The sequence below is a fragment of the Lagenorhynchus albirostris genome, chromosome 21, assembly GCF_949774975.1.
Source record: "Lagenorhynchus albirostris chromosome 21, mLagAlb1.1, whole genome shotgun sequence".
NCBI classification, from domain to species: domain Eukaryota; kingdom Metazoa; phylum Chordata; class Mammalia; order Artiodactyla; family Delphinidae; genus Lagenorhynchus; species Lagenorhynchus albirostris.
In genome coordinates, this window is record NC_083115.1 from 24,801,685 (window position 1) to 24,829,015 (window position 27,331).

A 27,331-nucleotide genomic window follows, 5' to 3' on the forward strand; every position below is an offset into this window, starting at 1 on the left:
TTACCTATTTTATATACAGCAGTGTGTATATGTTAATCCCAAACTCCTAATTTATCCCTCCCCCCCTTTCCCCTTTGGTAATCATAAGTTTGTTTTCTATGTCTTTGAGTCTGTTTCTGTTTTATATATGGATTCATTTGTACTATTTTTTTAGATTCCACATATAAGTGATATCTCATGATATTTGTCTTTCTCTGTCTGACTTACTTCACTTCGTATGATAATCTCTAGGTGTATCCACGTTGCTGCAAATGGCATGATTTCATTCTTTTTAATGGCTGAGTAGTATTCCATCGTATGTATGTACCACGTCCTCTCTATCCATCCATCTGTCAATGGGCACTGGGGTTGCTTCCGTGTCTTGTGTGCCTCTGTGGTATTTATCTCGCTCATCCATTGACCTGTGCTGCTGGTCCTTGGCTACGTTCCTGATAAGCCAGATGTGGGAACAGGGAGTTTTTTGGACTCCCAGGCACTTCCTATATATTATTCTCACTAATTTTTGCAGCAGACTTAAAAGCCGGTTGTTCTCACACACACTGTGTCAGCGGGGAAACAGCCCCACTGCAGCTGAGCCTGGGACATGGCTGCAGTCAGCTCTGGCCTCTGAGGCGGGGCATCCCGACTCGGCCCGCCTCTCGGCGATAGGCTCCCTGTGACAGCCCTGATCAATCATGCCAGTCGTGTGTTATTTATACTTGGACACATGCTGCACCCTGCAGTCATCTGGGCGGGTTAGATGCCGCGCACGCCGGTGGTAATAACTATAAATAAGACGTAACTTGCCGACTAGGCATGGGTCCTCTTTTAGGTAGAAGTTCTGGCTAAATTAACCCCAGGATGAAACCAAGTCAGAGCTTGAGTCACCTCTGAAATAAATTTTAAAAAACCCAACCAAACACACACACACGCACCCCAGAGGCCACCTTCCCTCCATCCACGGCTAACAGCACTCTCGGGATTTGGTGTCAAAACAGTGAAAATGCTTTTGCAATCAGGTCTGTGTTAGAGACTCATCTGCGAGCGTCCGTTTAGGTACCAGGGAAACTTTAGCCCCAAAGCATTAAAGATATGTCTGCGAATTTATGCTCGGGGTGCAGTGGAGTCTGGGGAGGGCGGGCGGGGGATGTCAGGGCCCTGCCCTCTTTTTCTCGGTCGGTAGCTGCTTCCTCAGTTTCCTGGGCGTGAGAAATGCACTTTGCGAGTCGGGAAGGATGCTTTTCACTTTTCGATTTTTCCGCCTCGAATGAAACTTTTTCCCTCCTAAGAGCAGGCTGATGATTTATGATGCAGGTATCAGCGAGGGGCCAGGCTTCCCAAGGGTCTATAAATAGCATCTCCTCAGCCATAAATGGGAGGGAGGCTGGACGTTTGGAGGGAGACGTGCTTTGCTTCCCTCGGCCGGAGCCTGCAGCCCGGTGAGCCCGTGAGGCAGACGCTGTCTCCTCTTCGCCACCTTCCTTTCTCTCTGGGTGAGTTTCTCCTCTGCTTCTTTCCTTTCCTGATGTGAGGCTTTGGAGGAAGGAAGGATAGCGTGCAGAAGCCGGCTGCACTCAGATTTCCTAAGCAGAGGGTGTCAGGGTGAAGCCATGGGAACCAACGAACTCCGCTCCATGCAGAAAACCAGCCAGTAATTAGAGCCAAGGTCTGGGTTTCTTTGACTGGATTCGAATACTTTCTGTGTTGTTAGGAGGTTCTGAGCCCCTTCCCAGCCCTCGCACTTTAGCCCTCGTTTTTGCAGCATCTCCTTTTGGTCCCTGAGTTGGTTGATGGATGTCTGCAATTTTCACAAGTCACAGAAATGAGAGCCTCTGTCAGGAGAGGGCAGGTTTGAAATGGTGTGAAATAAAATTGGATATTTTCTTAAGAGAAACAGAAAGAAAGCAGGGCTATTCAGCTCAGACCTGACTGTAGCATCTAGGGCAGGGGACAAAAACAGTACTTCTTGTCACTGTTTCTAAGTTCTCCCCTCACAGTGATGCTTTTCTCCTTTGTGCTTTTTCATGCGTTATGATCCTGCAGGATTTTCAGGCTCAGTTTCCCTAAGAGAGCCTGAGCTTCCTCTGGTCATGCTCTTGAAACGCTGCCCCAGAAAAATGCAGTGGAGTTGGATGCCTGCACCCAGGAGGCCCGGGAGGGGCAGTGAGGCAGGAACGTGGGGTCTCAGTGCCTGGAAATGCTTAGCTCTCTCCACCTCCTGGTCTCAAGGTCCTTCCTCACTGAGTAGAAGTAAGACAGGCGTCGAAGAGCACACGCAGCAAAGATCATTTAGAGTAGCTATTTACTGGACTAAGTCTGGGTTCTATGTGCAGCGAATTCGCATGATGCTAACTCTGAATTAGGGACCTTCACCCATGTGCCTGTGCGTCATGAAAACAAGGGTAAAGTTTATGGGATGAAATATTTGTGTCACCGTTGATTTGTTTTTAATTCTCGCCATTTATGAAAAATGTGGTAAGTCGCTGGGTTGCTGGAAAGCTTCTGTCCAGGAAGCAGCGCATTATCTTGTCTCTCCATCTAATTTGATCCTGCTTAAGCGTTGGGCCCGGGTGGGTCAGGCTCCCTGGAAGAACCCTGGAGCTTCAGGGAGAGAGGTAGCTGAGCGACCTGCTAAGACATTCAGTCCTGGGGCTGAGAGGCTCTTTGGGGGACACTTGGGAAGCTGGCTGACAGACGTTAGACGTCAGGCCACGTCGGATGGTGAGGATTTTGAGAGTTATGCTGTGCTCAGTTATATTTACTTTTGGAGCTGAGTAGTTTGGAAAAACCTTGGGGAAAGTAGTCCCCGATGTGAATGGAACCCGTCTTGGGAACTGAGGGCATAGTTCCTTGGGGCTGTGGACCAACTGTACCCTTTCTGTTTCTCCAGAAGAGCTTTAACTTGGTGTGTTCATGGACTTCAACAACTTTAGCTGCACAAACAACAATTTCTTTTATTAAGTGGAAGGTAATGTGTTTTCATTGAAAACGTTTTCACAGATTAAAACCCTTCTTGGTGACATGAGAGATCGGTTCCAAATAGTCCTCGCAGGAAGGGATTAGGATGGAGCCTGTCACGGACGCACGGCCCCCAGTGCTTGACAGGCTCGTGTTTCATTTCAGTGTCATGATTCCCAAAGGTGTCAGGAGCGATGGTGGGTGGGAAGCAGGCCGGTGCCGAGTCAGACGCCGGGATGGAAATTTGGCTTCGTCACCGGGAACCAGTGACCTGAGGGTTAGTTTCATCACCTGAAGCGGTTTCCTCATAGGAAAGGTCGAGATTCGAACCAGGACAGAATAAGGTGACGCATCTCAAGTTGTGTAAAGTCACTCACGATCGCTGAAAACACCAGAACCTGTGTGTTTCATCAAGGTCGACTCTGCTTCTGTGGTATTTGAGGGCGGTCAGTGGGCGGAGCAGTGTTGCCTCCGGTGGTTTTAAACTTGGCCACAGATCCAGGCGCCTCTGGCGCGCTTGAAGGAATGTTCCTGCCTCCTCCTCTGGCCCCTCTGTTCTCAGCAAAACAAACTGAGCCCCGAGAGCTGGGTGGGCGGCAGGGTCAGCGCTGGAATCCCGCCCCCGACACCCCCTCCATGCGGGACTCACCCCCCAGAACTGTGCTGGGGGCCGCTGTCTTCGCTGTGTTTTGAGGCGTCAGCTGGGGGTCGTTTCCCTAAAGAGGAGAAAGTGGAGGGAGCTCTGTGCACACCGCCCGCCACGCCCTCCTCTCGGTGGGGTCCCCCTAGCACAGCTGGCCACGCCCCTCACGGCCCCAGGCTGAGGGGGGTCGGAGCCCATGCTGAGCCTGCAGGGAACTCGCTTCCACGAGGCGTCCTCCCCCCTGTCTGCAGGTCCCCAGTGGGGACAGGGACACCCGGGCAGGTTCTGGAATTTTTTTTTTTAATTTTATTTATTTATTTTTGGTTGCATTGGGTCTTCCTTGCTGCACGCGGGCTTTCTCTAGTTGCGGCGAGTGGGGGCTACTCTTTGTTGTGGTGCGTGGGCATCTCATTGTGGTGGCTTCTCTTGTTGCGGAGCACGGGCTCTAGGCGCACGGACTTCAGTAGTTGTGGCACGCAGGCTCAGTAGTTGTGGCTCACGGGCTTAGTTGCTCCGTGGCATGTGGGATCTTCCTGGACCAGGGCTCGAACCCATGTCCCCTGCATTGGCAGGCGGACTTTTAACCACTGTGCCACCAGGGAAGTCCCCAGGTTCTGGAATTTGAGGTCCACTGAGCAGAGCCCAAATGGGTGGCCTGGCGTGGGCTTGGGCTTGGGCTGTGTGGTGGCCCTTCCTGTGCACCTGGGCTGGGCTTAAGGCTCATACAGTCAGTGAGTGCGGGCAGGGGGCCCCATGCACAGAAGGTGGGAGTTTGCTGCCTTCCCCGGAGCAGGCGTCCCTAAGATGTCTCTGTCCTTGAAATGCAATGGCCCCCCGGTCCAGGCTTGGCCGGCGCGGGGCAGGGCAGGTGCTCCAAGTGCGGGTGGGTCAGCATCATGTCCACTCAGTTAGCAGAGAATCACGTGGGCTGAGCCCTGGGTACCGCCGCGGTCCCATGGTGTCCTGGGGGTCGTACCTCCAGCAAGTCCACGGTCAGAGCGAGAGCGTGGGAACCACATGCGCTCGACTCCGGCCCTGCCCCTGATCGCCGCAAAGCGCCTGCTCCCGGCAGGAGGCGTGAGGACTCAGCGGCCACACTGGCATCACATCAGCCCAGGACACGCCGGGTGCTGACTGCACTCGGAGCCCGCAGGTCGCTGGCTCTGAGCAGGAGCAGGGTCCCACCAAGGGGGGGCTCTGAGGGTGCTAGCTGCCACACTCTACACATGTCGAGATAGCTTATCCTCTCCGGTCACCTAGGCCATTTTTGGATTCTTCCCTCTGCCAAGAAACACACCCGGATCTGCAGGGTGACTCCACACAGATGTAAGTAAATATTGTGACGGGACAGGACCACTGGTGCAACAGCAGGTGCAGGGGCTGTTCTGGGTTTTTCTGCTGTAGCTGACTTTTCCTCCGTGAGTGCAGGGGTGATGGGAGAAGGCGTCTGGATGAAACTGGCTCCAAGTGGTGACCCGTGTGCCCCAACACATCAATCCAGTGACCTGTCCCCAGCAACGGAGTGTGTACCTTATGGGCGAAAGCTTTCCTTGAAGATTCACCCTGAGTAACTCACTGGAAAATCCCAGAGATGCAGTCGAGGATATTGTGCAAGTGTTAAAGTGATAAGTGCGTGTTTTCAGACACCTGCAGAATTCAACTTAACAGCAACAAACAACGATAGTGTGCTAGGGGCGGCCCCCAGTTGTTTGTTCCTCCCTACCAAGCACGTTGCCAGCACCGTGCAGATTCAGTAGAACGTCCAAGATAGAGAAATGATAGGTCAGCCCAAGGTCACTTCACAGTAGCGCTGGAGTCGGAAGTCAGTCCTAGGCCTGTCAGGTGTCAAAACCTGTGCACTTGACCTCAACGTTATGGTACCTCTTTCAAACCGGGGGTGAAATGGAGGGGGTATGTTTTTATTGGGTTCTTTGAGGTGCAGCATCCTATTATATATTTATAGTCAAATGTATGCCAGCCACAAGACACACGCTGGACCCTCAATGGAGACGTGGTAGTTGGTTTTTAGGAGGGAATTTTGAGGTGAGTTAGTGTGGAGAAGTATAGAAGACCCCGAAAGAGAAGTCTGGTGGCCTCTGGATGGGCAGGCACTTTTTGTATGTTTTTAGGGAACTCACTTCTCCCCTCTGGCTGTCGGGTCCCCTGCCCCACTCGTCCTCCCCCATAGAATAGGGGTTTGGATAATCCCCAAGGATCTTTCCAAGCTCTATAATTCTGTGATTCTAGAAAATCACAGTCTAAAGGGAACGGATCCTGAGACATAGACTTCGAGCAAATTCTATGCTTGTAAGGTTTTCTAACGTTTGCTTAGAGGTGTGCGCTGCAATGAGGAATGAGGGTGAGGGCCCGTCTCAGGACAGGACCTGGCATTTTCTGCCCGTTTCCACCCCCGTGTCCCCTGGGGCTGTGCTGTGGGGCCTCCTAAGGATCCTTCTTTAAATCGGGGCAGATTATTCCAATTTCAACACAGAGGACAAAAATGGAGCTCAGGTTTGGAGGAGTTCTTGTGCCCCTTAATTTGGGAGGTTAATAATCACAGGGCGGGCTTCCCTGGTGGCGCAGTGGTTGAGAGTCCGCCTGCCGATGCAGGGAACACGGGTTTGTGCCCCGGTCCGGGAAGATCCCACATGCCGCGGAGCGGCTGGGCCCGTGAGCCATGGCCGCCAAGCCTGCGCGTCCGGAGCCTGTGCTCCGCAACGGGAGAGGCCACAACAGTGAGAGGCTCGCGTACCGCAAAAAAAAAAAAAAAAAAAAAAAAAAAATCACAGGGATTTAGGGACATTGTCTGCGTCCCTTTTTAGAGAGAGTCAAGCAGCCCGGTAAGTTGGCATTTTACTTATTTGGGTGAACACGTGCAGCAAACGGCCGTCTAATACCTGCACGGCTTCAAATCCCCACATCCTTGCTGCAGGGTGGGTCTCGAAGACTTCTTGTTTGGGGAGAATTTAGCCAAAGAGCGCTCACTTCCCGGCATCCCCCAGACTTTGGAGCTGGGCTCAGCCCCAGGCCTGCCCCGCCCAACCAAGCAGGCCGACAAGTAGCCAGTGAGACGGGATTTTAGGGGACTGGGTCTGGAAGGCTTCCTGGAGACCGTTCTGTTCTCAAACCCCCCTTCAGAGCAGGAGAGTCTTCACCTCCTGCGTGGATGCCGAAACCTCCATGCGGCTGCATGCTCTCCGGGGCGACGTTTCCTGTCTGCTTTTCCCGAGATCCTGAGCCCCAGGGTTTTCCTGCTTCCCACTTTGCCCCTGGGATGCCCTCTGCCCGCCCCAGCTCCACCCATCACCTCCCCAGTCCATTGGGCTCTTCTCAAATGTCACCTGCTTCAGGGCCTCTGACTGCCGTGGCCCTGGGCCATGTGCTCCCCCGTTACTTCCCAGCACGTTTTGTGTCTCCTTTGCTCTTATCTCCTCCTCTCTTGTATTCTGTTTGTTTACTTCTGTGACCTGTGCTTTAATTATTTTTATTCTTATCGCTCACATTGCTTTTCACGGCTGCCTTAAACAAACTAGGTAGTTTATAGACATTGGGTGAGTTTACAATTAAGTGAAACGTGCGGCTCAATCTTCTGATTTTTATGGAAGCAAACGAGAAATGAAGTCAGGTCCCAGGGAACTTAATAGGCGTCCAGGATTATTTCCTCTTATAGACTCTTTCTTAAATTCTCTTCCCCCACAAGGGTTTTGCTAATTGGAGTTGATTTTCCTCTTTGGAACAACCTAAAAGGTTAGTGTGAATTGCAGGAGCCTGATTACTTTAGAAATTCCAGGACCTCTGCTCTGTTTGTTACTCTTTTTCCTAGGTGTCCACAAAGATGTCGCTTGTTGCCGTGCCCTTCTACCAAAAGAGACACAAACACTTTGACCAGTCATACCGTAATATTCAAACAAGGTACCTTGTGGATGAATATGCAGCGAAAAAGTAAGTTGTAATTCACTGATGGGGGCAGGCCGAGCCTTGATGACGAGCTTTGTCTGACTTTCAAGGCAAGAAGCTTTATCCAGTCCCCTGAAGACTGGAGGTGAACTGGTTTAGCCGGGGAGGTAGGGAGGGCCGTGCTCCCCGATGCCTGTGTCCAGAGCCAGACGGGGAACGTGGCTGACCCGGCTGCACAGCAAACTTTATGTGGGGCACTGCATGGCATCGTGGCAGGTCCTGGCAGATCTTAGTAGATCCTGGCAGGTCCTGGAAGATCCTGGGAGATCCCGGCAAATCCGGGAGATCCCGGCAGGTCCTGGTAGACTGGCTCTTAGCCCCTGGTTTAGCTCATGAGTCGTGGACCTTCAGTAATTGCTCCTTGACTTCACTCTTCTTCACATGCCTTCCAGAGCTAGAATCTGAAAGGTCACCAAACAGCGAGGGCGGTGAGAAGGAAACCCATGGGAAAGAATGTCGGTGGGAGAGAAGTTAACGGGGGCCGAGTGAAGATGGGATGGAAGCCCATCTCAATGATAATTTTGCTACGTTAATAATAATGTCGCAAAAGGTAGACTTTTCGTTCACGGCCTGATAGGCTGGTGTCAAGCCGCAGGCTCATCTGTGAGTTTCTGAGGTTCTGCGTCTGCAGGGGCCAGTGGCACATGCCCTGGCCGCCCACGTTTCCCCGGTGTTAATTTAGGAGGTGGACGCCGGGCACAGGCTCCGGCCTCAGGTCCCCGTCCCCGGCCCCTGTATTTAGAACCGCCTGTGGTCCTTTGTGCTTAGCTGCCATCCTGGTAACAAACAGAGCCAAACATTCTGTGCCCCTCCCAGCAGCCTCAGGGAGCTTCGGATCCCTTAAGATATACATATATATATAATCATGGCCTCAGGCCAAAAGGGCCTGGAAGGCACTGGCTGGCCTGAGGGAGGGGCAGGGGTGTCGTGCAGCTGAGTCTGGGGGCACGTCCCTGTGGGGGATGGGCCTGTGCAGTCGGGCTGGAGGCCACACTTAGGGGTGTGTGTGTGTGTGTTCACATGTGCAAGTGAGCGCATACATGCAGGTGTGCCTGTAGGCATGTGCATGTGTGTGTGTCCGCATGTGCAGGTGTGGGTGCCCTGCATTTCGAGGATGGTTTGGGGGCGTGATGTTGTTTGTGACGATGCATTTTTACACTTCTCCACCACATGTGATTTTTCCCATGTTCGCCAAGGCGCGCTTCCACCCAGACATCTTCCCAGAAATCTGTCACTCAGGAGTCGTCCTCGCAGAGAGAGTCCAGCCAGACGGCACCGGGGGGGACCACCTGCAGGTTGTGTGCCAGGAAGGTGAGCTCCGCGCTGGAAGAGGACGAGCAGGAAAGGAAGCACAGGTAACGCCCCCGGGGGCCGGGGGCCGTGCGCTGCCCTGGGGCCTGGGCAGGGGCTCTGCAGTCAGAGAATGAGGCGGTGGGGGGGGCGGGGGCATAGCTGAAAGGGGACGTGTGCAAACTGGGAAGGGAACACTTGCTGCAGTGAAAGCCACGCACGACCGCTTTCAGTCGATTCTTATTCTCCACCGTCATCGTCTTGATTCATCCCGACAAGGAAACGACGGGGGATGGATTTTCTGCATCCTCGTGCAGAAGAGAACCCTGCGGTCCAGAGGACCCACGGCCACTGTCCACACGTTGCAGCTGGATTGGCCTCAGGCCTCTGTCCTCTGCCCCCAGACTCACTCCCTTTCCCCAGAAAGCACGCTGGTCCCATTCGGAGGCCTCAGGACCTAAAGGGCTGAGTCGGAGTTTTCGAATTTCCACCACCAGCCTCTTCGGCTACTAAGGAACAGCTGTGCGGCTTGAGACATGAGTGGGGAATCTTCCAAAGAGAGGCCGGGATTCCAGCCACGTGTCCGTGTGGACACAGAGCTGAAGGGAGGGGGTCCTGTAGACCCTCATGCTTCACATTTCTACAGACTCAGCTCATGGGGAATATGTCACAGGAATGGGGTGGGTGACTAAGAACATCGGTCTTAAAATTATTTCCAGATCAAGAGGAACAGGTGGTCAACTGCCTTGGATCTTTTCAGAGCAGAGGACTTGAGCATCTCATGTATGCTTCATTTCGTAGCTGCTCTGTTTTTTACCCCTCACCTTCTCCTCCTACTCACTTCTAGAAAGTTTTCTCTGTATCGCTAAAACACTCAAAACTGGAAGGAAAATGAGATTTCGCTCAACATGTTTCAGTCTGAAAGTTGCACTATGACTAAGGAATCTATTTAGTGAAAATATTGTATAGCTGAAAAGATTAGCCTTTATTTATTTATTATTATTGTTTTGCGGTACGCAGGCCTCTCACTGCTGTGGCCTCTCCCATTGCGGAGCACAGGCTCCGGATGCGCAGGCTCAGCGGCCACGGCTCACGGGCCCAGCCGCTCCGCGGCATGTGGGATCTTCCCAGACCGGGGCACGAACCCGCGTCCCCTGCATCGGCAGGCAGACTCTCAACCACTGTGCCACCAGGGAAAGCCCTAGCCTTTATTTAAAAAAAATTTTGAATCATCTTTTAGATGCCTTATGGGAATTTTGCCCTGAAAATTTATTTTATTGTCAAGTGAAGACTTCTTTTGTGAAAGAATCACTTCAGAATGTGTACATTAAGGAGCTCGGTTTTTATGTGTTGGATTATTTCAGAAAGGCTTCTACTATGCTTAAGGTTTTGGCACAGGGAGTGAGAAGACCAGAGCTTTATAATTTTATTTTAATCAGTTATACCTTGGTGTGATCTTATCCCATAAAGTTCCTACTCCTCAGTTTCCTGGGGTGAAATAAATGGGGAAAGGAAGCTTGTATTAATCTGAACAGTCAGGGGAGTGGGTTACCATGATTGACGTGGTTCAGCAAAAATGACTTTTGTGACAATCCTGGCTGTTGGAAATCTTCCTAAAACACATGAAGCTACTCTTACAATAGCAAATCTGACTCAAGAATGTATTTTGATTCTTGATGACTGATTATAACGTTACTGTGTCCCTGGAGCCCAGGGTAAATGTCAGTCCCTCTGGGCAAGCAGAGTGGATATAGGTCAGGGCTGTGTCAGCTCTCCACGGAGCCCAGCACCCATGCTTTGGGATTCTGCATTTTAGGACCCTCACAGTATTTTATTCTCACAACCCATGTGCATATCTCCCATGTGAAAGGTCTTATTGAAATTAGGTCTTTCCTCCTTTAAAAGTAAATCTAAGTAATTGGAGGTTTTGGTGAGCGGGGCCGGAGTTAGTGGAGATTTTATCGCAAGCCCTGCTCTGTCCCTGCCATTCGAGGGAGCCCGGTGTAGGGTGATTTGAGGAGTTCGATGAATTCCAGTCCTTATTATGATAATTCACTACTCTTGCTGGCCTTCCTGAAAGTACGCATTTATTCCTTACCTCCTGTGGCAGATATGAGTTTAACCTACAGGACAAATCGGTCCTTGGAGAGAGATGAAGTTATGGGTTCATCAGTTTGAGTTAAGCTGTGTCTTCATGTAAAATAAATACCAGTGAGGCATCGGTGTGCCCTGAAGGGTCTGGAAATGTCCTCCTGGAAGATACAGGGGATTAGAAATGTCCTTTGACGCCTCTACTTCTGTCCTGTGAAAAGTGGGCCTCCCTGCGTTATGCAGCTGTCGGAGGGGCTTGTCTTTAGGGCAAATGCACGATGAGTGACATCATTCTGCACAAGGGGGCAGTGTCACAGTCACCCCATCACAGACTAGCAGGGGTGCCTTCTCAATGTCCCAGATCACAGTATTTGGGGCTGGGCCGGCCAGGGGGAGCAATTCTAGTTCTAATATTTATTATAAAACATTCGGGACTGGCGGTGCTATTGACAAGTACAATTCACATAGACATTCTAAACGAGGCCCAGGTGGGACTTCTGATCCTTTAAGCTTATCAGGACAGTTTGCGGCACGAATAGAGATTTGCCTTTGCTTACGCTGTCATTTAGTGGGATTCACTGCAGACAGGAAAGCTCGGTTCCTGCGAGCCCTCTTAGCAAAGCGCTCGCTGTTTCTCCCACCGGGACCTACAAAATCATTTCTGTGCGTGTGCCTCCAAGAGTGAAGGGGAGCCGGGCAGTTGGGATTAGGGTGATGTGACGGGTGTGCACCTGTGCCTAAAACCTAGACGCTTGTTCTCCTCCGTGGAGAATCACCATGAGCAGAGGGTGTGGGGAAAGGCCGGAGGGGCGAGGAGATTGTGGGTGTGTGTCCGGGGAGGGGACGCAGGCAGGTGTGGACTGGGCTGGGCTGGTCGGAAGTGAAGACGAGACTGAATCAACACTGGCTCGGGGTTTAGCTTGTATTATAGTTCCTGTCTCCACGGTTCTGCCTGAAGAAGCTGCAGAGTTTCCTGAAATTCTGTGTTCAATCTCCAACTTCCCGGACACCTGACACCAGGCCTGCGATTTGCGCTGTGTCTGGAGAAGCGCAAACTGGTAGTCAGGGCTGCGGGAGAGGCTGGGGATGGGGGGGAGCTGCCCGGGTTCTAGGACGGCTTTCCCCACGCCGCTGGGCCACACAGAGCAGGAAGTCCTCCAGTCTGACACCTCACCTTTATGAGCCACGTCCACCTGGTCCCCGCCTCCCCGGCTGTACACGTGATGCTGCCGTTTTCCCTTCCCGAGCAGCCCAGGGAACAGCAAGCCTCTGGCTCTGCTGGGGCCTCGGGAACGCGGTGGTGAAGGAGGGGATGGGGCCGGGGAGGGGTGACAGGGTGGCTGGACGCACCGCTGGGCCAGGCAGTGCCAGGATGTAAGCTGTGGAGCCCATAGAGGTGGCCCTCGGGCCAGAAAGGAGGTGCCCCTCATTTCTCTGCCCCGACAGATTAAGAAGCTGCTGACTGTATCCTTTTACTTTTTCTAGAATACAGACTTATTTCTTAATTTGAATCTATTAGTTCAGAAGGCTTCACTTCAGTCTTAAATTCACTCAGAAACGGCAGCCTCTAAGGAAAACGAGTGGGTCCTGTGAGTCGCGGCACAGAGGAGAGCTTGCAAAAGAAGCAGAAGTAGCTTCTCTCCCACCCTCTCCTCGAGCCCACTTAGGAAGTCCCCGGGGACCGCGTGTCTGGTCCCAGGCCCTCAGTGACCACATGCCATTTGCACGTGTCCCGAGAATACTGTGGCGTCTTGGCTTCTGCAGGTACCAGTCACTGGTGGCTTCCTATGGGGAAGCCAAGCGGCAGCGTTTCCTCAGCGAGCTGGCCCAGCTGGAGGAGGACGTGCACCTGGCCCGCACCCATGCGCGGGACAAGCTGGACAGATACGCCTTGCAGCACGTGGACAGATACGCCCTGCAGCACGCGGTAGGGGTGGGCGGGTGCCGGGTGCAGCTGTGCCGTCAGCACGATGCCCGCGGGCCTGGTGGCGGGAGCCTCGCGCCCCTGGCACCCTGACGCGCTGCTTCCCGGGGCAGGTGGACGACAGTCTGGCCTGGGAGAGGCACTTACGTGAGGAGCGGCTGAACAGAGCCCCCGAGATCCTGGTGCAGCTCCGGTCACACACCATCTGGGAGCGGATGTCTGTCAAGCTGTGCTTCACCGTGCAGGGCTTCCCAACCCCCGTGGTGCAGTGGTGAGTGGGGGCGCCTCCCAGGGGCGGAGGCCCTGCTGCTCTTCCTTTGAAGGATCTGCACCCGTTGATTCACCTGAGCGGGTGGAGAAGATCAACCTGCAGGGAGCGCGCGGCACCTACTCCAGGGACCAATGCTCTTGAAACTCACCAGGAAATGCGTGCATGAAAACACGGAGGGGCCCCTGGAAATCCTAGGCAGGCGTTTTCATTTTAGTGCAATTGACCCAAATGATTTTCCAGAGGACTTTTATTGAAAACCAGGTTCCCGGAAATGACCTGTGTTTACCTGCAGCTCCGCTTTTACTCATGTACGTGGAGACCCTAAACTCCAAGGCTCTGGAACCACAGTGAGAGGGTTCCTCGAGCCTCGTGACGCTGAAAATTAAATAAGCCCCACGGACGACACTTTTAGTTTCAACGTATGTTGCTAAAACTCACTTGTATGTTCATTTATTTTCCCACTTGCTGGTACCGAGTCCCCAGGGTCTGTCGTTGGCCACAACACCGTGCTTTCACGTGCGTCCTGGGTTAGGGCTCTCAGCAGCAGAGCAGAAAAGTAGTGCCTCCGCTCTCTGGCTGCTCACGGGGTGGGCCGGGGAGGCTGAGAGCCGCCCACCCTTGCCCTAGGGGGAGCCGTGGCCCTGCTGTCCTGGGGGGACACCGAGGCCAACCTCCTCCAGGCAGGGTGCAGAGCAGTTGGGTCTCTCCACGTGCACTCCAGCTACACCGCGGCCTCCCTCCAGAGGCTGGGCCAGGGCCTAACCAACTGGCTACGTTTGTCCTTGGAGTGATGTATCCAGAGTTCCTGACAAGTTCCGGGGGACCTTTGGCCCACGCTCTGTCCCATGCAGGTTGAGGGTTGCCCAGGTAGTCTGAGTCCTGCCAGAGCCCCCTCCCCTTAAACAGCTGAGAGTGGGCTCTGAGCCTTTCCCGTAGCTGCTCCCGTCCTGCGATCCGAGTGGTGAATCAGGCAGAAGCAGAGCGAAAGTGTGCTGCATGTGTGTGTGTGTGTGTGTGCGCGCGCGCCTGCCCACAAGGGGCGGCGGGGGATGGGAAACAGGAAGGTGGGGACACGTGCAAAACAGCCAGTCGGCCTTTACGCTCAGACAGGTGTTTCCCTCTTTCAGGTATAAAGACGGCAGCTTGATCTGCCAGGCAGGGGAGCCGGGAAAGTACAAGATTGAGAGCAAGTACGGGGTGCACACGCTGGAGATCAACAGGTAAGGGCTTGGCGGGCACGGCCGCGCCCCAGCACCTGCCCAGGTGAGCAGCCTCCCAAACACAGAAGCGGCGGGCAGCTCACACCACATCTGGATTCCGCGTGACGTTCCTGGTGTTTCTGAGTTAAATATGGGTGGTAGAGGCTTCCCTTTGTTTCCTTGGGGTCAGGCCAGAGGGATGTGGATTCAGTGGTTGGTTCTGCGGGGCTCCTGTTCTGGGAACGAAAGGAGAAAATGGCCTAAGGAAGGACGACAGTGCCAGGTGTGAGGGCCACGGGGAAACGCACAGACACCCTCACAGCCTGCTCAGCAGCCGGGCTGCATCTCCTGCAGGTTTGGGCAACGGTTCCTAAGCTCAACTCTTCAAGGAGACATGACCTTTATTTTCTTCTCGTAGCAAATTGAAAACATGCAGTAAATACAGATAACTAAAAGAAGGTAAAGTTCATCCGTATTTCCAGCCTCCAGGGTCGGGATTTTGGTGTACTTACAGCACTGCCGTTTCCCTTACACAACACACGTGTAGAACCGTACAAGCACGTTTTGATTTTTTTTTTTTTAACAAAAGTGAGATTCCGCTGTTCATCTACTCTCTGCTTTTCTGTATACACAGCTTTTATTTTCTACAAAAAAGATCGTAACATTATGCAGATTAATTAGGACAGAGGCTAACAGGTTACAGTTAAGATTAAAATTTGTGTCGAGTCATAGCCTTGTTTCTCTAGGTACATTTGAGGCTGTTTAGAAAAAGCTGGAGGCCCTGGCGCCATGGGCCCCACTGGCACTGTTTATTGAGAACCTACTCTGTGCCCCACACAGTCTAGGAACTTGTGTTAAAGCGACCAAAACCTCGATTCCTGACTTGGAGGTCCAGAACATGGCGGCAAGCCTTAAGTGTAATAAGAAGGGAATCATACAGTAGATCAGGGTGACGATGCTGGGTGCAGGGGTCAGGGCATATGGCCTGGGGCTGGGGCGGGTGTGGTGTTAAAGGGGGGCCAGGCAGGCCTTAGAGGAGAAGACATCTAAGGGGATGGAGGAGGGGACAGATGCGTGGGGCGGAGGCTCCGAGAAGGAGCTTCAGGACCCCAGGGCTGCAGCAGTTGGTGGGAGTCATAGGACAGAAGGGTAGAGGTGTCACCAGCGCCGTGAAGATCACCCCGGACCCTGTAACCGTCACAAGGCTGTTACTGGGGGCAAAGGGGAAGTGAAAGATCTGTTTCCAAAGGGTCACTGACTGCGAATGGATAGTAGGGCAGACTTGGACAGCTTGGCCGAAATTCAAGAAAGATGGTGGGGCTTGGACCGCCGTGGATGAGGTGGAACCAGTGAGGTGGGCGGGGACCGATTTTGAAGTTAGAGCAGTAGGATTTGCTGATGGATTGGATGTGGGTGTCAGTGAAAAAGAGGGGTCGGAATCAGCCCCAGGGTTGGGGGCTCCTGCGTCAGCTGGGGTGCGGAAGGCTGAGAGTGGGCGGGGTCTAGGCATCCCACTTTCCTTCAATTTCCAAAATTTCCAGAAATTTCCACAGGCAGTAAGCCATACTATCTAGAAAGAGAAACTTTCCTTCTTTTGAAGAGTATTTTTATTTGGTGTGTGTGTGGGGTGACTCTTCTAACCTGGGATGCCCTAGCAACTGGTTTGTTTGCAAGCTGAATTTTAGTCATCATTTTGTAAAGAGAAACGAATTCCCTTTCTCAAGTATGAAAAAGTCCTGTTCACACTACGTTGGCAACTTTTAAATTTGTACTGGGAATAAGAGAAGCTTTGAACCATGAGAACTAAATCAGTGAGGCCCCAATATATCCAGGTGTCCTCAGATATATTACGTGGAGTTTGCCTCAGCTTGCCAAGAGTTAAGGAATTTGGGACAAGGAAATTTTTGAGACTAACTTTTCTCTCAGTATTCTTACCCACATTGGGACATTCTTAACAGATGAAATGTAGAGAGTCTTCAGAAAAAAGAGCCAGGGGGAAGCCCGCAAATTACAGCTGACCTCAGCTGTTCATTCCAAACTGCTGAGTTACCATCATCTGACCTGTGGCCGGCTAAGTGGTGAGGAATATGTTGGCTCCTTTGCTCCACTGGCTGGGGAATGAGCTCTTTCTGTTACAAGAGTGACATTTATTCCTATGAATATTCTTTGGCCACTGTCGCCGAATTCTTGAAGTGCCAGAAAGAGAGCTTAGTTCCCTTTGGTACTGTTCGAATTTAAGCTGTAATTCATACGATTTTATATGCTCATAAGATTTTCTCTTGGGACTCATAGGGTGAGTTCTGCTTCTTCAAAGAATTTTCATGCTGCTCTCGCGTTTTTATAAAGGTGCTTAGAACATCCTATCTTGTGTCTTATTCTAACCTCACCTCTCTGCGCTCCCCACTCCTCGCAGGGCGACTCCAGGGCTAATCTCTTCTTACACTTTATTTTTAGACTTTGATATTCAAATTCTACTTTGAATTAAGTTGTAAATCCCGTGTTAACACCACTTAGAGTTTGAGTACATGGGGCCTGACTACGCAAGAGAAGTTCATGTGCCACTTAAACGTTTGCCTGCCCCTCTTTAAAATAGATGAAGTGTTACTAGTTTCTCCCCTGGAGTGGTTTTGGGAGCACTTCAGATGGAGACTTTGGGCTGCAAACGTGCCCCACGGAAGTTTGTAAAAATTGAGACCAAAGGATACCACCTCTGCCTATTCTGGGATGAGGTCCAAAGAGAAAATAAACCCGTTTGCCCCTTAATCACTCGCTTGCAATTTCTGACAGCATGAAGTAGAGGCTCGAAATAGACTCTGTGGGCTGGCAAAGTGCTTCTCCTAGCGTGGCGTCGGGCAGGAGAGGAAGATTGGGGGCCCCTGGGCTGTGGTCAGGCATGTGGGTCTCCAAGTGACCTGTGAACAGAATTTTAAGTTGGGCACAGTCTCCTCCGAATCTGCAAAGTCCTGCCTGCCTGGTCCCTTGCTGTGTCCTCTGTCCGGTGCCCCCAGGCGCCATGCTTCCTGCAGCCCACCCCCTGCAAGGGCAGCCAACAAATATATATGAGCCCTCCCCCAGTACATGCACGTGTGTTTGTTTATAATCTGTACATGTTCTACTGTATTTTATAGAATGTAAAACATTTACAAAAGAGATGTGCAAAAAGAACGAGACAAGAGTAAGCATACCGGAAGTTCTAACTCTCGCCTGCATCCTCCCTCAGCCGGGTGCGCCCTGCCTGGGGTCTGTGGTAGTAAATCAGTGGGTCTGGAGGTTTTTAGGGGGCATGGGCTTCTTTACAAATCAGACGGCCCCGTGGAGCCTCTCTTCTGGATAGGTGCACGTGAGCAGGTGTGCACGTGTGTGGTGCACCAAGATCCTGCCTCCAACGCGCCTTTTCCCCAGCCTGGTCCCTCCTGCTAAGTACCAAGTGCTAACTGGTTACCTGACCGGCTATCAGCGCTAGAGTGTTAGGTACGTCTGCCTCCGGGGTCCTAATTCTGTGAGTCAACTGAAGAGCAGCTCAGACTCCGGCGGGAGACGCTGCTGTCCAGGTGGGCTTGGTGCCTGGGGCTTCTCCTGCCCCTTCTTTGCGTCACAAACCTCCTTCTTGGGTTCCTCCAGCTGTTCTCAGCTAAGAAACTATGGAGAGCAATTCACTGCAGTTCTCAAAACGCTTAGAAATCCGTGCTGTTTCATTGGAATGTAAAGGCAAAGGAGAGGACCTTCTCCGGGGAGGGAAAGGGAACCTCTTTTGAACTTCAGTCCAAGAATTCAGCTATACATTTCAATGAATAATATACACAGTTCATACAGTACTATACAGTTGCAGAGTATTTTCAAATGCATTGTTTTATTTAATCGTCAGTGTCCCCCAAGTAAAGTGTAGGTGTTCAATAAACGTATTTGAGACGTTTTAAATACATACTGTTTATTTGTTAAAAAGTCAGTAGATGAGACTTATCAGGCTGGCCTGACGAGGGCACAGACCTGAAATCAGAACTTGCGGCTGACGACTGCAGTCTTGTAATAGTCTGAGTAAACATAATTTTGCCCCGGCTTTTATTCTGATTGCACAATATTGAAGAAAAGTCCTGATTCACAGCGATTAGTGGTCGCAAATGGGAACATTAAGTTTGACCTTGAAATCTCAGAGTGTAATTCAGTTAAGCAGGGAAGGCGTGAGCAGCTCTGCCTGAGGACCGTCGCGCGCGCGGCACAGAGCTGTGTCTGGGCTTCAGTGAGTGGCCAGTACGTGGTGTGTCCAGGGTGTGTTGCTACTGTTGTTTTAAAAACTGCTGAAATTCATATTGAAGAAGAAATTGGTAGCACGTTTGGGAGATTTGGTTTAAAAACTATGGGACACAGTTTGGAAACTACCGAGACTAAGTAACGTCCAGAAAGGCCTTTGAGGGAGGTATTGAAGAAGACGGAAACAGGTTTATGGTGACGGATGGACACACTCTGAGTGACGTCTGTACACGGTCTTCTCGAGCACTCGACGTGCTTCAGGCACCAGTAACCTCCTCACTCAGCAGTGGGTAGCGACGCTGACCAGCTGGGCCCGGGGACAGCCTTGGTTCAGGTCCAGCGGGGGGAGGGCCACTTCCTGTGCTGGGCTGCCCCGTCTGTCGGCTCTGGGTGGGGTGTCTGTTTTTGTCTTATGGCTCCTACTTCTGAGTCTGTGTCACAGTCAGGTTCCATCCCAGCCTCCAGGTCGGGGGATCTGGTGCGGCAGTCTGTACAGGAGCCTTTGCCTCTCCCCTGCATTGTTCTGTCCCCCGACTCCCCAGCCCATGCCCGTGGGCGGCCCAACCCTCCGGTCTGCAGGGAGGGTGAGTCCCGCTAGTGGGGAGGGATCTTTGTAGAGCAAGGTATAGGGCTAATCCCAGAAGAATACTTCCTGTTTGAAGAATGCGTTTATGAAAACACAGTGGTTTCATTGTTTAGAAGAAATAACCCAAGGGCAAGGTTAAAAAAAATCCAAGCGAAGCCTAAGGTTATGGAAGAGAAGAAATTCTCCACTCGTCCCTAGACCCCCAGCCCTAGCCGTGTTCCCAGAGGTAGCTGCTGTGGCCTGTTTGTTGGGGGTGTGTGTGTGTGTGTGTGTGTGTGTGTGTGTGTGTGTGTGCGCGCGCGCGCTCAGTGTGTGTGTAGATCAGCAGAGAACATTAATGGCCAGTGATGGGGAAAGCATCCGTGTTATGGTTACGGGATTTTTACATGTTGTACCGTCACTCTTACTCTGCCCCTGGCGATACGCTGTACCCGCAGTGTACGTGGAAATGGCACGGCAAAGGAATGTGATGCGTTCAGGCTAGAACTGCAGTTTTGTTGAGGGGCCTTGAGGTTGGCCTGTATCGCTCCAAGGTGAGCCTGAACGTAATGCACTGGTTTGAACATCTGCGGTCGCGGCTCTCTCTCCCTTGAGCAGCGGCCATGACGGGAGGCCAGGTGGCATCGCCGGGCGCAGTGGAACTGGATTAGAACCTCATCGAGGCAGGGACGGGGTTCTTCCCAGGTAGCGTGGGTCCCTGAAATGTTCTCTCTCGTTTCTTGGAGACACTGTATGTTTTGGTCAAAGAAACTATTTTCAGCTCCAAGTGGAATAGAAAATACAATAAGATGACGAAGGACTTCCAAAGAACGGGTTTGTCTCTGGGTTGCTGGATGCTTAAAGCATCTAAACGTGAAGTCTGAGTAAACTTGTTCTGTGTTTTTGTCGCTATGCCTGTGGTGCCCATGCCTGGAGAGATGGCAGAAGGCCTTGTGGACCTTGTTTACCCAACTTCTTAAAGGCTCTACTTTCTCTCCAAGTGAATAGGGTAATAGCACTGTCTTGCTGGGCACTTGCGACTTTTATACAGAGTAGCCAACGGAAAGTAACTAGCAGAGAGTCAGTTGAGTAAGAGTCCTCACGTCAAGTTTTGGGGGGAAGCTGGTGGGAAGACAGTTCATAGCCAGAAGCTAAGCTTCGGCTTCTGTGGGATGGATGTGGGGAGCTGAGGAGCCCCACCCCTGAGAAACTGGGCTCCGCGGTCCCTGGGCCATTGTCCTTCCCGGGGGTGGACATGCGTCCCTCACGACGCTCCGGGCCCGGAGGCCTCAGGTGGGTCCAGTCTAGGCACCTTTGTTACGCCCATGAGTGGGTGCTTCCTGTCTGGGCGATCCCACTGCTTTGGGGGTCTGTTCAGGGAACCCCTGGTGGGGAGGGAGGTGGGGTTGATTCTCCTGGAGGTTGAGGCCATTGGAGCTGCCCATTGACAAGATAAAACCACAGATGCTGCAGGTAGACAAACAGAACCAGAGGGAATACAAGCTTCTCTCTGAGAGTGCAGTTCAGCATTTCCGGAAGTGCTAGTCCACTGTCTTCCCCCGCAAAGCCAAAGCCACGGCATCGTACGGGATCAGACGCCACCCGTGTCTGTAGTTAATACCTCACTCCGGGGGCACAGCGGGCACTGCTCTCAAACAAATCACTCACGAACCAGGGGTCCAGGTCCCACGAGCTGCTGTCGAGGAAGGCTGTGCTCGAGTTCGGGTCACTGACTCTCAGAGACCAGGCCGGCCCCCGACAGCACGTTCAGGACGCTGTCTTGCTTTTTTCCCTCCAAGGGTGGACTTTGACGATACTGCGACCTACTCGGCGGTGGCGACAAACGTGCACGGACAGGCGTCCACCAATGCGGCAGTGGTTGTGAGAAGTGAGTCTGCCGTCTTGCGGGGATGGGGCGCTGTCTCCCCACCTTCTGTCCTCTTTCTCCGCCGTGATCGCCGGACTGTCTTGCAGGATTCCGAGGTGACGAGGAGCCGTTGCATTCTGTGGGGCTCCCGATCAGAGGTAAGTTGATTCTGTTCCTTCTTTGTGCAGAAAAATGTGTACTGACATAGCATATCATTGAAAAATATTTTCTAAGCATCAGATCTCTTTTCAAACTGTGTTGCAAAAGGCCCTTTCTCCTGGCTGGTGTCGGTGTGCTGACCGTCGCTGCCATAGATTCAGGGGCTCACACATCTTGGGGCTGATGCAGGATTTAAACCCTTTACGCTTTGCACGTGGCTCAGAGCACGCACCCCCTGCTCGCTCTGCCTTCCATCCTCCGTTGGCACAAATGACCAGATTCCACTCCGCGCTGGTTTTCTGATTCTTCAGGAGTGGCTGAGTCAGCTCGGGCACCATAACAAACAGCACACCTGGGTCTTGAACATCACACAGTTACTTCCCTCAGTTCTGGAGGCTGCAGGTCCGAGGTCGAGGTGCCCACCAGGGAGGGGACACCGCGTCCCAGCTAGCAGGTGTGGGACACCGTGTCCTCATGAAGAGCTGAGAGAAAGGGCTGTGGTCTCGTCCTCTCCTTACAAGGGCACTGACCCATCCCGGGCCCCACCTCCACGACCTCATCCAGCCTAATCACCCGAAGGCGACCCCCAATATCTTCACACCGGGGGGCGGGTCTTCGACCTGAGAACGGGAGAGACACAGGCGCTCGGGCCACAGCGCAGCCCGTGAGGATGCGAGCGCAGGCGGTGGTGAGGGGCCTGCTTTGCCCAGCTGGCCCGCCGTGTGACCGCGCCCTCTGCCCCGTGCAGTGCCCCTGCCCTCCGTGATCCCGCACATGCACTTCGACGTCCAGTTTCTGGAGAAATTCGGTGTCACCTTCCGGAGGGAAGGCGAGACGCTGGCTCTCAAGTGCACGCTGCTGGTGACGCCGGACCTGAAGCGGGTGCAGCCGCGGGCCGAGTGGTACCGGGACGGTGAGTGTCGCGGCCTCTTGCACGCTCTGCGCCCACACCTGCCGTGCTTGGGCTCGGACCCCGGCCTCACTGGGGTGATGGTGAGATTTGAGCCTTAGTGTTGACCTGGCGCTTTCTCCACCTCCATGACAGCTGCGGGCGGCAAAGCAGGCGAGCCTGGGGCAGCTTGGACCTGCGTTAACCTTGAACTTCCCTGGGAATGGGTTTAGCAGGGAGGCCTGGAGGTAGATGAGTCATGGGGGGTTGTTATAGCTCCATAAAGAGGGTCTCCGTGTGATTAGGAGGAATGAGCGGGGTATCTGTGTCTTTATGTTTTTCCTCTGCTGAAACAGTAGCTACCATTTATTAGAGCTTATTGCGTCCGACTCTGTTCTGAGTGTGATAACTCACTTGATTTTCATCAGGTCTTTGGGAGGGAAGTGTTGTCAACCCCCTAAGTGGGCAGCTGAGACAAGGAACTTCCTCGCCCTACCCCCGACCTCCGGGAAGTGGCAGGGCTGGGAGCCCCATTCCCGGGGCCCTGCTCCACTGCTTCCACCAGCCAGCATGGGCTGCCCTGTGCGGCTGTGGGGTGTGTGTGTGTGTGTGTGTGTGTGTGTGTGTGTGTGTGTGTGGTGTGTGTCTCTGTGTGTGTGGTGTGTGTGTGTGTAGTGTGTGTAGTGTGTGTGATGTGTGTGTGTGTGGTGTGTGTGTGTAGTGTGTGACGTGTGTGTATGTGGTGTGTGTGTGGTGTGTGTGGTGTGTGTGTGTGGTGTGTGTGTGTATGTGGCGTGTGTGTGTGTGTAGTGTGTGTGTGGGGTGTGTGTGGGGTATGTGTGTGTGGTGTGTGTGTGGTGTGTGTGTGTATGTGGCGTGTGTGTGTGTAGTGTGTGTGACGTGTGTGTGTGGTGTGTGTGGTGTGTGTATATGTGTGTGTGTGATGTGTGTGTGTGTGGTGTGTGTGACGTGTGTGTGTGGTGTGTGTGTAGTGTGTGTGGTGTGTGTGGCGTGTGTGTGGTGTGTGTATATGTGTGTGTGTGACGTGTGTGTGTGTGGTGTGTGTGACGTGTGTGTGTGTGGTGTGTGTGTAGTGTGTGTGGTGTGTGTGTGGTGTGTGTGGCATGTGTGTATGTGGTGTGTGGTGTGTGTGTGTGGTGTGTGTGACGTGTGTGTGACGTGTGTGTGTGTGGCGTGTGTGGGTAGACTGTGGAAGGAAGCTTCATCTCGGGCTGCTGCTTCTAAGGGAGCTCGCTCCCTATGGATTCAGTCACAGAACATCCTGCCTGTGTTTTTTCAGGGCCTAACCCAATGCAGAACAGCACAAAGAGTCACACGCCATTCCTGCCATAAGGTGTTTATAATCCAGTTGGGGAAAATACACAAAATGGTAAAGCAGAGCCTCTGTGAAGTGTAAGGAGTGTCCCAGAACAGGCTGTGATATTTTGCCAAACGCATGGCACTGGCCCCGCGCACTGTTAAAGTTAGCCAAGAAAGCAGGTTTGCGGTGACGATGGAGAGCTTTATGGAAAGAAAAAATAGGCCGTTGACAGATGAGAAGGGCTCTGAGCTGGCAGAGGGGGAGGGGGACCCCTGGGCCCAAGCGCAGAGGAGAGGAACAGGTACGCGTCCCAGGTGCAGAGGAGATGCCTGTGACCTTGCAACCCCCGGGAGTCCGCTGCTGGGATCCGAGGGCACTGGGCTTGTGCTCTTCGGTTGGAATAGGATAGTTGTGTCTGATCTTCATGGTCCGGGAGGGAGAGAGGAAGGGAGAGAGCCTCTTTGTGGTGGCAAAGGAGATTAATTTCCCCTTTGCAATTCTACTTTAAGAGTTAAGTTCTAAGATTCTAAGTTACCCTTTCTGGAAATGAAAGGGGTTCGAGGAGCGTTCTCCTAACATTCCCAGAGGATGTTGGCATGGATCTTAGAAGGTGTTCCCGTGACTGGGAAGTGCCCGGGATTCTGGGGACCCGCAGTTTCATAGTCTTGGCCGATTCCAATGGAACAGGCAGGTTCAAGGCTGCACCTGACAGGCTGTCCTCTCTGCACTTTCCAGCTACGGATGTTGGCAAATCAGTAGGTGAACAATAATTTCTCATGATTTTATTTTGTGTCTCCTTGATATCCAGTGTTGAGTATTTTTCGTCACTTCCCTTGTTTCTTCTCCCGAAATTTGCCTCTTTGGTTTCGTCGCCTTCTGACTGGTTTGTTGGCACTGTATTATTAATTTCTAAGGAACGCTGGTGGGGGACTTCCCGGTGTCAGCGTCTGGGTGAAGTGCGTTTCGAAGCCGCAGCAGGGCCCCTTGCAGACGAGTCCCGCCTTTCACACTCTGCGTGCTGACCTCTGTCCTGTCCCGCGTGTCCCGGTCCCCCCAGCCCCACGTGTGTGTTTGTGCTCCGGGTCAGGCTGGCGGGGACCTCTGTCCTCCGCGTGTGCCCCGGGTCCCTGCGTGTCCCTGAAACCCATCTCCCTTGATCGTCTTCCAGACGTGCTGCTGAAGGAGTCCAAGTGGATAAAGATGTTCTTTGGGGACGGCCAGGCCTTGCTGTCCTTCAGCCACCTCAACAAGGACGACGAGGGTCTCTACACCCTGAGGATCGTGTCCAGGGGAGGGGTCAGCGACCACAGCGCCTACCTGTTTGTCCGAGGTGCGCAGGCTACGGGTGGGGTGGGACGGGGCCCAGACGGAGCCCAAGGCTGCTCCCCGGAGATGGCCTGACCGCCGGGAGGTGTTTCCTGGGCGCGTCCCGATTATGTCCGCGACATAAGCAGGTGTCACTGGGGATGGAGCAGAGGCGGAGCTTTGTGTCCCTGTGGCTGATAAATTGCTGGAATTCGTAGGATGACTCCTTGGAGTGAACAGCCCCGAACTGCTGATTCTGGAGGAAATCCACGCGGGGAGTGGGGTCTGGAGTGGAAGGGCCCGTTCCCGGGCCGCCTGGGCCTCCCTCCCCTCTTCCCCTGCTTAGGCCTTGTGACAGGGCCAGGGCCGTGGCAGGAAGGACTGACACTGTCATGACCACTGACTTCAGTCACATGTGTGTTTAAGACAGTAACCACGGGGGCCACACCTCCGGGGTGTTTATACCAGGAGACACGCGTGTTGTCATGTTTCATCCTCCCAGCAGCCCACGAGAGCCTGTCCATCCCACTCATGGAAAGGAAAACAAAGCTCGTGATATCCCAGGCACAGTGGTCGATGTTATATATATACGTGTATATATCTTTATGGATATGTATAACATAGATATTTATGTATTATCTATAAATGCCTATCATATATAGGCTTGTGGGTGTACATATTCATACATGTGTAGACGTATATGTCACATATATATACTTTTATTTAAGGGATATATAAAATGGATAAAATTATATATAATATATATATATGTGTATACATACATACAGGTGTGTATATGTGTATGTACACACACACATACATATTCACATATGTATATATAATCTAAAGTTCTCACAGCAGTTTTGGAAGAAAATACTCTCTCTTTCTCCAGGGAAGGTGTAGCGCGCAGAGGCCTGGGCACTTCTCTGGGAAGCAGGAGCTGGCCCCCTGCAAAGCCCCGGCCCTGTGTGCGGGGCAGTGAGTGCCCCCCAGCCGAGCCCTCACCCTGCAGCGGCCCTGGCTCGTGCAGCGGTCTCGGGCATAGAGGCCCCTCCTGGCTGAGGCCTGGCCGGCCCCTCCCCGGGACACCAGTCTCTTCTGGGTGGCCGGCGGCTGCTTTCCTGACCGGGACGCCCCTCTTCCTCTCCCCGCGGCCCTGGCCACTCTGCCCCCCATTCCCCACCCCTGCCTTACCTGCCCTGTTCTCCGTGTCTCCTGCACCTGTATGCCCACCTCGGGCTCCAGGTTATATGTGCCTGGAATGACACTGTCAGTATATTATTTTTTCCAAACCATTTCCGTTAGATCCCTGGGGTTTTAGACACGTCCACAAAGTTTTACCATTTTTATTTGGTTGGCGTTAAAATGTGCCTTCCATTCTCCGTGCGTGCCTTCTAGCAAGGCGTTTTGCCCCACGAAAGCACAGTAAAAGCAGTAGCTGACATTGCCTCGCTTGTGCAGCCAGCAGGAGGAAAATAATGCACGTATGGGGAGTTTAAGTGTTCTGACAACTTTCTGAGGACTTTGAATATGAGAGACAATATTTGACTTGGTGTGAAGAAATCCTTAGCTTTTAATATGCTGAGGAGATGGGAACAAGAAAGTGTACAGTGCTTACACTGCTAAGAAGGTCCAACTGCCCTAGGTCCTGAAGAAATACACATTTTACATGAGGAAATTAAATGTGCAGTGTATTAACTTTCTAAATAGCTCTGTTGGCCTTCAGGGCCGCCGTAATTAACAGTTGAAAACAAACGTAATTGCACTGTGACCATAATTGGCTGTGGAAGGGATGCATGGGTACGGACCCAAAGCGTGCTCACGACTTGCAGGAAAAAAAATCTAAGTCCTCAGACCTTCGGAGGACTCTGAAACACACAAGTGTCTAAGGTACTATCTCTCAGGTGTTCAAAAGGCCTCATTGTATTATCATTACATCGGTCGGTTTTGGACGACATGACATTATGTGATGACATGCCATCAGCAGAAGGTGAACTTCAACTTGGATTCGTTTACGGAAAATCACAGACTGAGTGTGTCATAGAGGACAGAGTGTTTCGAGTTTAAAGACTCATCAGTACATGTATGTCTCTCGTCACCAATCTATCAAGGGCGTGAGGACTAGGCAGGGGAGGAGAGCAAGCAGATAGCTCACTGAGTTTGAAGAAGTTGTCAGCTGGCCTCAGCTGTCCCCCCCGCACCCAGGACCCTGATCACGTGACTCCCCTCTCCTCTCCCACCCCAGACGCTGACCCCCTGGTCGTGGGGGCCCCTGGCGCGCCCATGGACCTGCAGTGCCATGATGTAAACCGGGATTATGTCATCGTAACTTGGAAGCCACCCAACACGACCAAGGAGAGCCCGGTCATCGGCTATTTTGTTGATCGGTGAGTGTCCACTGATTCCTCTGGGGATGGAAACGTTCCTCAAAGGAGTATTACCCAGGACGAGGTGTGTAGGTATTTCTCTGATCTCAAGTTTGTGATGCCGTTCTTGATGGGATATAGGTAACTTCACTATTTGGTTATTAGTCACTCCTGGCTGGGTAATTGGAAAGTATCACCTGCCAGGCAGGGCCTCGTGTACCCACACCGATTCCATGTGTGCTGGCTGAGGCTCAGTTTGCCTAACTGGCACCAGTATCAAATCCCACCCTGCCTCTCCA

The 27,331-nt window shown here is 52.6% G+C and overlaps 1 protein-coding gene across 1 annotated transcript in view; it reads left to right on the plus strand.

Annotated features, from left to right (window-relative positions):
• The first annotated feature begins 1,362 nt into the window (after window positions 1-1,362).
• The window catches only part of MYOM2 (myomesin 2), an 81,240-nt gene continuing 55,271 nt past the window's right edge, over window positions 1,363-27,331 (plus strand). Inside the window, exons 1-11 of the mRNA XM_060136558.1 lie at window positions 1,363-1,472; window positions 7,404-7,522; window positions 8,734-8,892; window positions 12,683-12,845; window positions 12,956-13,113; window positions 14,241-14,333; window positions 20,925-21,013; window positions 21,100-21,150; window positions 21,900-22,064; window positions 24,530-24,691; window positions 26,912-27,053. Coding sequence (XP_059992541.1) covers window positions 7,416-7,522; window positions 8,734-8,892; window positions 12,683-12,845; window positions 12,956-13,113; window positions 14,241-14,333; window positions 20,925-21,013; window positions 21,100-21,150; window positions 21,900-22,064; window positions 24,530-24,691; window positions 26,912-27,053 — 1,289 coding nt within the window. The 5' untranslated portion in view covers window positions 1,363-1,472; window positions 7,404-7,415. The remainder of the gene's footprint in view (window positions 1,473-7,403; window positions 7,523-8,733; window positions 8,893-12,682; window positions 12,846-12,955; window positions 13,114-14,240; window positions 14,334-20,924; window positions 21,014-21,099; window positions 21,151-21,899; window positions 22,065-24,529; window positions 24,692-26,911; window positions 27,054-27,331) is intronic.